This window comes from Trachypithecus francoisi, unplaced genomic scaffold (assembly GCF_009764315.1).
Source record: "Trachypithecus francoisi isolate TF-2019V2 unplaced genomic scaffold, Tfra_2.0 Contig01440, whole genome shotgun sequence".
Taxonomy (NCBI): Eukaryota; Metazoa; Chordata; class Mammalia; order Primates; family Cercopithecidae; genus Trachypithecus; species Trachypithecus francoisi.
Genome location: NW_022681431.1, coordinates 28109330 through 28121447, shown reverse-complemented (window position 1 = coordinate 28121447; position 12118 = coordinate 28109330). Strand labels below are relative to the sequence as shown.

Here is a 12118-nt window from a genome sequence, read left to right as displayed (position 1 = left end):
GTAACACTCACTGCCAGAGTCTACAGCTTCACTGCTGAAGTCAGCGAGACCACGAACCCACCAGAAGGAAGAAACTGCGGACACATCAGAACATCTGAAGGAACAAACTGTGGACACACCATCTTTAAGAATTGTAACACTCACTGCGAGGGTCCATGGCTTCATGCTTGAAGTCAGCGAGACCAAGAACTCACCAGTTCTGGACATAATACTGATGTCTCCAACTCTAATGCAGTAACACCTATTAATTCTAGCTTTTCCTCCTACCCCTTGCTAATCTGTAACTTCCCTCACTCACAGTAAAACATCATCCACCATCTATTTACTTATTGTTCAACCCAAGTATATACAGGCATACCTTGGAGATATTCAGGGCTCAATTCCAGACCACCACAATAAAGTGACTATCCCAATAAAGCAAATCACACACATTTAATGGCTTCCCAGTGCATGTAAAAGTTATGTTAACAACATAAAGTGTGCAATAGCATTATGTCTAGAAAAACAATGTACATTATAAAGTACTTTATGCCTTAATTATAAAGTACTTTATTGCTAAAATATGCTAATGATCATCTGAGCCTTCAGTGAGTCATAATCTCTTTGCTGGTGGAGAGCCCTGCTTCAGTGCTGATGGCTACTTACTGTTCAGGATGTTGGTTGCTGAAGGTTGGGGTGGCTTACGATAACAAGGCAGTTTGCCACATCAATTGACTCTTCCTTTCACAAATGATTTCTCCGTTGCATGCATGCAATCTGTTTGTTAGCATTTTTTCCCCAGTAGAACTTTTTTTTTTTTTTTGAGATGGAGTCTTGCTCTGTTACCCAGGCTGGAATGCAGTGGCAAGATCTTGATTCACTGCAACCTCTGCCTCCCGGGTTCAAGCATTCTCCTGCTTCAGCCTCCCAAGTAGCTGGGATCACAGCTAATACAAAAAATTAGCTGGGCGTGGTGGCAGGTGCCTATAATCCTAGGTACTCAGGGGACTGAGGCAGGAGAATTGCTTGAACCCGGGAGGCAGAGCCTGCAGTGAGCCAAGACTGCACCACTGCACTCCAGTCTGGACAACGAGAGCGAAACTCTGTCTCAAAAAAAAAAAAAAAAAGAAAAGGAAAGTTCAATCATGAGATTGCAGCAACTCAGTTACAAAATCAGATTCCACTTCTAATTTTAGTTCTCATACTATTTCTGCCACATCTGCAGTGACTTCCTCTGCTCAAGTCTTGAACCCCTCAAAGTCATCCATAAGGGTTGACTTCTTGCAGACTCCTATTAATGTTTTATTTTGACATCCTCCATAAATCATGAATGCTTGTAATAGTATCTAGAATAGTGAATCCTTTCCAGGTTTCCATCTGGCTTTGCCCAAATTCTTGGAAGAAATCACTATCTGTGTCAGAAATAGCCTTACAAAGTATAGTTTTTATTTTTTTTATTATTTATTTATTTATTTGAGATGGACTTTCTCTGTCGCCCAGGCTGGAGTGCACTGGCGTGATCTCAGCTCACTGCAAGCTCCGCCTCCCGGGTTCACGCCATTCTCCTGTCTCAGCCTCCCCAGCAGCTGGGACTACAGACACCCACCACCACGCCTGGCTAATTTTTTGTATTTTTAGTAGAGACAGGGTTTCACCACGTTAGCCAGAATGGTCTCAATCTCCTGACCTCGTGATCTGCCTGCCTCAGCTTCCCAAAGTGCTGGGATTACAGGCGTGAGCCACCGCACCTGGTCACAAAATATAATTCTTAAACAATAAGACTTGAAAACCAAAATGACTCCTTGATCCATAGGTTGCAGAACAAATGTGTTAGCAGACACGAAAACAACATTTATTTCCTTGTACATCTCCATTAGAGCCCATGGGTGACCAGAGCCATTGTTAAAAAGCAGTAGTATTTTGAAAGGAATTTTTTTTTTCTGAACAGTAGGTCGCAACAGTGAGCTTAAAATATTCAGGAAAGCATGCTGTAAATAGATATGCCAGGCTTTATTGTCCGTTTATAGAGCACAGGCAGAGTAGATTTAGCATGACTGGTAAGGGCCCTAAGATAAAATCAACAGCTGCACTAGCCCCTAACAAGATAGTCCGCCTGTCCTTTCAAGCCAGGCATTGACTTTTTTCTAACTATGAAAGTCCTGGGCCAGGCGTAGTGGCTCATGCCAGTAATCCCAGCACTTTGGGAGGCCAAGGTGGGTGGATCACGAGGTCAGAGATAGAGACCATCCTGGCCAATGTGGTGAAACACTGTCTCTACTAAAACTGCAAAAATTAGCTGGGCATGGAGACACACGCCTGTAGTCCCAGCTACTCGGGAGGTTGAGGCAGGAAAATCACTTGAACCCGGGAGGCAGAGGTGGCAGTGAGCTGAGATTGCGCCACTGCACTCCAGTCTGGCAACAGAGTGAGACTCTGTCTCAAAAGAAAAAAAAAAAAGTAAGTCCTGGATGGAATCTTCTTCCACTAAAAGATGGTTTTGTCTACACTGAACACCTATTTTTAAATGTAGCTACTGGTTGGGCCTGGTGGCTCATGCCTGTAATCCCAGCACTTTGGGAAGCCAAGGTGGGTGGATCACCTGAGGTCAGAAGTTCAAGACCAGCCTGGCCAATGTGATGAACTCCTGTCTCTACTAAAAATACAAAAATTAGTCAGGTGTTGAGGCAGATGCCTGTAATCCCAGCTACTGGGGAGGCTGAGGCAGGAGAATTACTTGAACCTGGGAGGTGGAGGTTGCAGTGAGCCAACATCACGCCATTGCACTCCAGTCTGTGGGACAGAACAAAACTTTGTCTCAAAATAAATAAATTAATGAATAATAAAAATAAAAAATAAATGTAGCCACCTTCATCAATAATTTCAGCTGGATCTTCTGGATAATTTGCTGCAGCTTCTCCATCAGCACTTGCTGCTTCACCTTGCACTTTTATGGTGTGGAGATGGCTTCTTGCATCATACTTCATGAACCAAACTCTGCTACCTTAACACTTTTTTTTCTGCAGCTTCTTTACCCCTCTCAGACTTCGTAAAATTGAAGAGAGTTAGGGCCTTTCTCTGAATTAGGCTTTGGTTTGAAGTTGTGGCTGGTTTGATCTTCTATCCAAAACACTCAAACTTTCTCTATATCAGCAATAAGGCTCTTTTGCTTTCTTGTCATTCGTGTGTTCACTGGAGTAGCACTTTTAATTTTTCTCAAAAACTTTTTCTTTGCACTCCCAGCTTGGCTGTTTGGCAAAAGAGGCCCAGCTTTAAGCCTATCTGGTTTTGACATGACCTTCTCACCAAGCTTAATCATTTCTAGCTTTAGAATTTTTTTTTTTTTTTTTTTCTGAGACGGAGTTTTACTCTTATTTCCCAGGCTGGAGTGCGATCGCGTTATCTCGGCTCGCTGCAACCTCCATCTCCCGGGTTCAAATGGTTCTTCTGCCTCAGCCTCCTGAGTAGCTGGGATTACAGGTGTGCATCACCACCCCCGGCTAATTTTTGTATTTTTAGTAGAGACGAGGTCTCACCATGTTGGCCAGGCTGGTCTCGAACTCCTGACCTCAGGTGATCCCCCTGCATTGGCTTCCCAAAGTGCTGGGATTACAGGCATGAGCCAGCATGGCCAGGCTCTAGTTTTAGATTTGTAAAGTGAGAGACATGCAACTCCTTTCACTTGAACACTTAGAGGCCAATGTAGGATTATTAATTGGCCTAATTTCAATATTATTATGTCTCAGGAAACCAGGAGGCCTGAGAAGGGGGAGAGAGATGGGGTAATGGCTGGTCAGTGGAGCAGTCAGAACACATACATTTACCAATTAAGTTTCAGGACTTATAGGGGCACAGTTTATGGCACCTTCAAAACAATTATGATAGTAACATTGAAGATCACTGATCACAGATCACTGTAACAGATGTAATAGTAAAGAAAAAGTTTTAAATATTGTGAGAATTATTAAAATATGACACACAGACACCAAATGCGCACACACTATTGGAAAAATGGGGTTGACAGACTTGCCTGATGCAAGGTTGCCACGAATCTTCAATTTGTAAAAATTGAAATATCTGCAAAATGCAAAGTTATGACTACATGTAAAGCAGTTTCACAACTGTTCACCTGCACCCCGTGGAAAACTGATTTACCAATTAGAGTATAGTGATCACATAAAGTTTCATTTACCATAAGCCTTATAGATTCTAGTCACAGCACAACAGTATTTTCTGGAGTAATTTAAGTCTGTTCCTTTCCCTGATCCCCACTCTCCTCATCGAGGTTATATAGTGCATTTGTTGTCCAGTTAGGTTGGTTTTTTTTTTTTGTTTTTTCACGTCTTTAAAATTTTACTTTAAGTTCTGGGATACATGTGCAGAACGTGCAGGTTTGTTGCATAGGTACACATGTGCCATGGTGGTTTGCTGCATCTGTCAACCCATCATCTAGGTTTTAAGCTCCTCATGCATTAAGTATTTGTCCTAATGCTCTCCCTCCCCTAGCCCCCCACCGCCCAACAGGCCCCAGTGTGTGATGTTCCCCTCCCTGTGTCCATGTGTTTTCATTGTTCAACTCCCACTTATGAGTAAAAACATGCGATGTTTGGTTTCTGTTCCTGTGTTAGTTTGCTGAGAGTCCAGTTAGTTTTATTTGTCACAGTCTGCATTCCATCCTAGTATTCTCCCAATATTCTGGTTTATTTTTTTAAATTTGCGTACATGAAAGTCCATTCTTTGTGACATACAATTCTATGGGTTTTTCAGTGCCTAGAGCCATATATCCATCACCTGAATGCCATATAAAACAGTTCAATCATGCTAAACATTCCCCTATATGTTACCTTTGCAGTCAACTACCAACTCCTTGTCTGTCTCTGGTAACCATAAAGGTATATTTCATCCTTTTAGTTTTGCCTTTTCTAGAAAGTCATTTGAAAAGAATCATAAAATATAGGCCTGACATCTTTCATTTAGGTAAATGTATTTAAGGTTCATCCCTGTCATTGCACAAATTAATTGTTCAATCATTTGTATCACTGAATACTATTCCACTATCTATTCTACAATGTACAATTACTATAACTTGGTTTATTCATTCCCCTGTTGAGAGATATCCTGTTTTCTTCAAGTCTTTTTTTTTTTTTTTTTTTGGTGATTATGAATAAAGCTGTTATAAACATTCACATATAGATTTTCTTTTCTGGGAACATAAATTTCCCATTTACTTGGATAAATACTTAGGAATGCTATTGCTGAGTTGTGTGGTAAATCTATGTTTCATTTTATAAGAATCTGCCAAGCTAGTTTTCAAATTGGCTGTACCATTTTGCATTTCAACCAGCAATGAATGACAGTCTCTATTGCTACACATCCTCTTCAGCATTTGATATGGCCAGATTAAAAAAAACAATTTAGCCATCCAAATAGGTATGAAATTGTCTTTTAGGCTGGCATGGTGGCTCATGTCTGTAATCCCAGCACTCTGGGAGGCCAAGACGGGTGGATTACCTGAAGTCAGGAGTTTGAGACCAGCCTGGCCAACATGGTGAAACCCCGTCTCTACTAAAAGTACAAAAATTAGCTGGGCGTGGTGGTGGGCACCTGTAATCCCAGCTACTTGGGAAGCTGAGGCAGGAGAATTGCTTGAACCCAGAGGCAGAGGTTGCAGTGAGCCAAGATCGCACCACTGCACTCCAACCTGGGCGACGAGTGAAACTTCGTCTCAAAAAAAAAGAAAAGAAACTGTCTTTTAATATTTAGCATTGCAGGTAAACAGTCCTATGTATTTACTCTGTAAATAAACTGTTTTTCATTTTTGTTTTCTATGAACATTCAGATTTCTTTGTGCTAAAAAATTCACAATTTCATCTGAGTATTTACATGTGCCCCCCAACCCTCACCCCATTTCTTTCTGATATAAAAAACTCAAATATTTCTTAAGGTCTAAAAAATTTGTGCTTATATGTTGGAAGTTTTACTTTTCCTCCATCCATCTGCTTATAGGACTCCATGATAATGAATTTGGATCCCCTGTATTTCTCTTTTTTATGTATGTTTATTTTTCTGATAGTTTGCACTCTTTGATTTTTGCTTTATGCTTTATGAAATTTCTCAAGGAAGTCCCTAAATCACTATATATATTTTTTGCAATCAATGTTTTACTGAATTTGTTGAGTTTATATTGAGGAGTTTTTGGATGTGTGTGGCTTTTTATTTCTAATAGTTCTTTTTATATATCAGTTTTCTCTTAATTTATGAAGGCAATATACTGTATACACAAAATAGAATATTTAAAGCACTAATATCATCTTAATTATTTATTTGAGGCCATTGGTCCGCAATGCCAAGTGGGCTACCTTCTTCTTTTTGAGTTGCCCATTTTTTCCATATTATTTGGCAATTCTGTGTATTCAAATTCATGAACAAAGGTTAGTTTTATTAAGATTAGTGTCTACTATGGATTTTCTTATTGTATTTCCAGAATTCCGCTGGATTTCTTCTTGCATAGCTCCCTCTGATCATGTCTTCCTGGGAAATGTGAGTGGATGGGTCTAAGCCAATTAATATATTTTGTTTCAAGATACAGATAGATATGTTGAGACATTCTAAGACAAGGTGGTTGGCTTAGGTTCACTGTAAGATCAAAGCTGTAAATTCACTTATTCTGTTGTCTGTAGCAAGTAAAGGATCCAGAAAACATGTTTTTGTCTATAGCTCCATCTGTGGTTATGGAAACTATCATATTTGCCTATCACAGAAAATTCCTGATTCAGTCTCTGGAAACTATTGTATTTACTTCTCACAAACAATTCCTGTTTCAGTCTCAGCCTTTGGTGGTAAATCTAAAAACTGGCCTTAATTTGTTAGATATTTTCTAGGCAATTAAAAGTAGGGATAGAGGCTGTGCACAGTGGCTCACGCCTATAATCCCAGCACTTTGGGAGGCTGGTGGATCACAAGGTTAGGAGATGGTGAAACCCCATCTCTACTACAAATACAAAAATTAGATGGGCGTGGTGGCTGGTGCCTGTAGTCCCAGCTACTCAGGAGGCTGAGGCAGGAAAATTGCTTGAACCTGGGAGGTGGAGGTTGCAGTGAGCCAAGATCGTACCACTGCACTCCAGCCTGGGAGACAGAGTGAGACTCTGTCTCAAAAAAAAAAGGAGTGATAGAGACCAAGAGTGTTGTTTTAGTTTTATGGGCTACCATAACTAATGACCACAAATGGCATGACTTAAAACAGCAGAAATGTAGTCTGCCACAGTTATGGAAGATAGAAGTCCCAAATTAAGGTATCAATAGGGTTGGTTTCTTCTGGAGCCTCTGAGGGAGAATTTGTTCCATTCTGTTCCATGCCTCTCTCCTAACTCTTGGTGGCTGCCAGCAATCCTTGGCATATCTTGGCTTGCCAATGCATCATTCCAATTCTACCTCCATCTTCACGTGATGTTTACCCTTGTGTCTGTGTCCCTGTGTTTGATTTTTCCTCTTCTTATAAGGAAACTCATCATATAGAATTTAATCCAGTATCACCACAGCTTAACGTGAATACATCTATACACATCCTATTTCCAAATAAGACCACTTTCACAGATTATGCATGAACATGACTTCTAGGAAGACACTACTAAACCCAGTAAAAATTTATATATATATATATAGTTTGTTTGTTTTGTTTTGTTTTTTGAGACAGAGTCTCACTCTGTGGCCCAGAGGGAGTTCAGTGGTATGATCTCAGCTAACTACAACCTCTGTCTCCCAGGTTCAAGCAATTCTCCTGCTTCAGCCTCCCAAATAGCTGGGACTACAGGCATGTGCCACCACACCCGCCTAATTTTTTGTATTTTTAGTAGAGACATGGTTTCACCATGTTGCTCAGGCTGGTCTCGAACTCCTGAGCTCAGGCAATCCGCCAGCCTTGGCCTCCCAAAGTGCTAGAATTACAGGCGTGAGCCACTGCACCCAGCCTAAACCCAGTACAAATGTTAGGTGATGGATTTCACACTCAATTTTAGCCAAAAGGCCAAGAAATAATAGGGACTGGTTTCAATGCTGTGCTAGGAGGAGCCCCAATTTGACAAGTCCTTCTCTTCTTTTACGGCAGTTTAATCAAATAAAGCCTGGTGAATGCCTGCGGCAGAGGACCTCATAGTTCACAAACTGAATTCTAACCTGCCCTCCTGCCAACTGTTCCAGGCTTCCCTTGCTTCTCTTCTCTGCTATTCTGAGATGGGAAAGGGAGACTCATGGGGATCTCCTTCTGCTTTGGTTAAATACTTGACATGGGTCCTGTAAACTTATTTCTGGATTTTTTACATGATTTGCTTAATATGGTCAAAAAAATCCTTTTTTATTCCATCATTGGAACTTTTCTCTATTTTTCTGTGTTTACAGTTATTTTCTTAATTTTTTTCTTATTTTTGGATTTCTTTGGTCTTGTCAACACAATATTTTATCTATCAGGCAAAGAAATTACTCTGCTTAGTTTGCTATCTTCATAGACATTGAAGCCAGTCCCTTATTCATCTTCTACAGGGTTCTAGTGCTTTGCACAGAGCAGGCATTCAATGAGTATTTTAAAAAGAATTTGTAATTCTAGACATTCAATATTATCCATCAGCAAAGGGGACTTTTGGACAGTAGAAAACTTTTCGTGGACTTCTGCAATTATGTGGTACTCCAAAGTAGTAAGATTAAGACAGATGGAGAAGAGACTACAGGGAAGTAATGAATGTATACTGAATGCTATAATAGGACAAGAACTACAAAGGGGCCACTTTGAAAGTGATTTAGTTCCCATAACAATACTATGAGACCAGAGTTTCTCACATTTTATAAATAAGGAAGTGGGATTACAGAGTTCAGTAACTTTTTCAGGGTTACGTAGCTATTAGGTTGGTACAAAAGTATTTGCGATTTTTGTCATTAAAAGTAATGGCAAAAACTGCAATTACTTTTGTACCAGCCTAATAAATACTTTTGTGGAATTTACAGGCTTATTGGATGTTTCTGTAGAACCCGTGGCCAATTTTATAATTCAGAAATTCGCTCCATTTAACTATTCTATAACACCCAGGACAAAATCGAGGTAGACCCCCTCAGCAACAACAGAGCCCTGAGCACGTACATGGAATGAGGAACCTAAGAATTTCCAAGCTGGCCTTCCTAGGCCATACCTTGTCCATTAGTTTATCATTCTCACCCAGATTCTTCTTTAAACAAACATTTGGTGAGTGATTGGTATGTGACAGGCATTGTTTTGTGCTGACTCTGGAAACCTTAGAAAAACACAGTATCAGAAGGGGTCATTCTGTTTTCCGGGAAGGTAGAGATAGCTTAGCTGATAAGTTCAATGGTAATGATCAATTGACACACTTCCACAAGGCTAATAAAAGTGGTATGACGATGAAAACAGAATGTGATAAGGGGGTGAAGAGAACAATACCTTGTCCACATGAGCTCGAAGCTGGTGAGCATCAATCAATTGAGGAAGTTTGTTGGCAATTTCCATCCAAGACCTGTAATGATCTGGAAGTTCTTTCTGCATTTAAAATAGAAACATGTAAATATTTTAGACCTCTCTGGAAAGGGGCTTCCAGGAATAGCTATTTTCACATTTCAGTCTTCAGGGGAATTCAAGTCAATGAGGTAACATGAAAAGTAAAAGGAGAAGAAAGCCTAGATTAGCACAATGGAGAATATTCACAAGGCAGATAGAGGAACTAATTGCAGCAATACAGATCAAAAACATAGGGACAGACGTTCAATGAGCTTGAATAGAACGACCCTATAGAAGTCAAGACAGTAGAGGATTTCACAGAAGTAGAGAATCATCAGAAGGTCGAATGCATCACTACAGAGTTAAAGTAAGATTGACCTCTTTAAAAATCAAAACAATATTAGGAAGTCGCAAATACATATTAGTTTATCTATGTACATTTAATAGAAATTTAGGTCAGGGTCATAGAAGCAGGATTCAAATGTTAGTGTGTTGAGGAAGTAGAAAATAGAGAAAATGTAGATTACTTTTCTCTGCATGTTGAACAAACATTGAGAATGCACCATATGCTACATAGGCCATGTGCTCACCTCAGATACACAGATGACTAAGGAGCATATGCTCTAGTACAGAAGAAAAACACATTAGTCAGATATATGCCAATGCGGTAAAATATGTTTAATTACTGATATCTGTGTAAGCCAAAGAACTTGCAAAGAAGAGGAAGTAGTTAATTATGTCAGCTGTTGTGAGGAATTAAAGGGAAATATTCATAAAAATATGACAGATGATCCCAATTTTTGGAGGAGAAGTGACTTTTTTGGGTTGAAATGTGAAGAAGGGAAGGTAGTAAAGATAGAGGGGACAGCAGATAAACAGATATGGGTGCTTTCTGGGACACAGATGACTCAGTGTTGCTAAAATATAAAACTCAAGAGAAAGTGATAGAGGCAAGAGGCAGACAGATGCCTAGGCAGATAGGGAAGGGTCCCTGTGAAACCCCACCTTCAAGCCCAAAACAGTCCAAAGGCTGAAAGACCGGACTCCTGGTCCCAGATGAAACCCGTGACACAGAGGGAAAACTTTCCCTGTTGGCCCACCCTTTCCCAATTGATTCTTTCTCAATAATGCCTTTTAAGTAATCAAATGTTGCCTTTTCTGATGCTACCTATGGTTTGCTTGGGCACGCCCACATGCATACTAGGAAAACTGGTGCAACCACCAGGAATTTGTGCCTTACGCTAGGGAGGAGCCTAGCCTTTTCAGCTTGCCTGTGAAAGTCCTGGTACTCCATTGTGAGGTGGGAGCCTGCTGGAGAAACCCCTCTCTTTGCAGAGAGCTCCCCTTTCACGTAATAAATTGCATCGTCCTCATCCTTCATTATGTCTACCTGCCTAACTCTTCCTGGTCATGGCATGAGATCCTGAATTCTGCTGAACTAAGGAGCCAAAAATCCTGCATCAAAAGGATGATGAAAGACGAGCCTAGAAAGTTACATGAAAATGCTCATCATCACTGGCCATCAGAGAAATGCAAATCAAAACCACAATGAGATACCATCTCACACCAGTTAGAATGGCAATCATTAAAAAGTCAGGAAACAACAGGTGCTGGAGAGGATGTGGAGAAATAGGAACACATTTACACTGTTGGTGGGATTGTAAACTAGTTCAACCATTATGGAAAACAGTATGGCGATTCCTCAAGGATCTAGAACTAGATGTACCATATGACCCAGCCATCCCATTACTGGGTGTATACCCAAAGGATCATAAATCATGCTGCTATAAAGACACATGCACACGTATGTTTATTGTGGCACTATTCACAATAGCAAAGACTTGGAATCAACCCAAATGTCCATCAGTGACAGACTGGATTAAGAAAATGTGGCACATATACACCATGGAATACTATGCAGCCATAAAAAAGGATGAGTTTGTGTCCTTTGTAGGGACATGGATGCAGCTGGAAACCATCATTCTTAGCAAACTATCACAAGAACAGAAAACCAAACACCGCATGTTCTCACTCATAGGTGGGAACTGAACAATGAGATCACTCGGACTCGGGAAGGGGAACATCACACACCGGGGCCTATCATGGGGAGGGGGGAGGGGGGAGGGGAGAGGGATTGCATTGGGAGTTATACCTGATGTAAATGACGAGTCTATGGGTGTTGCACACCAACATGGCACACGTATACATATGTAACAAACCTGCACGTTATGCACATGTACCCTAGAACTTAAAGTATAATAATAATTAAAAAAAGAGAATGCAAAAAAAGAAAAAAAGAAAGTTACATGAAATGTGCTGTGTGTAGAATATATGAATTTTCCCTTTACGTAAGTTGGTGACATGGCTTGATTTGAATTTTAGGAAGATAAATTTGTAAGACTTTAAGATATAAAGTCAGATAAGGAAGTCTTTAAAATATTGTTCAAGGACTAAACTTAGGCAATGACAATGAATTTGGAAAGGAGAAGCCATATATTCAAGATATACCTGGAAAATGAAATTGAAATGATATGATGGTTAAATTTGGGTCTGGGGGCTCAAGGTAAGAAAATCACTAGCCCAATAGCTCCATTTATATGCCCACTCTAGGCCCATGGTTTAGCCAAGTAAGACAGTCTG

General features: G+C 40.3%; 1 protein-coding gene across 4 annotated transcripts in view; it reads right to left on the bottom strand.

Annotated features, from left to right (window-relative positions):
* The window catches only part of IDO2 (indoleamine 2,3-dioxygenase 2), a 72170-nt gene that overhangs the window by 43562 nt on the left and 16490 nt on the right, over window positions 1–12118 (bottom strand). For 3 of the 4 annotated variants that reach the window (XM_033231994.1, XM_033231986.1, XM_033232004.1), the window contains exon 3: window positions 9425–9520. In XM_033231994.1, coding sequence (XP_033087885.1) covers window positions 9425–9520 — 96 coding nt within the window. Of the gene's footprint in view, window positions 1–645; window positions 805–9424; window positions 9521–12118 lie in introns of those variants that run through there. The other variant, XM_033232015.1, reaches the window with a different exon arrangement.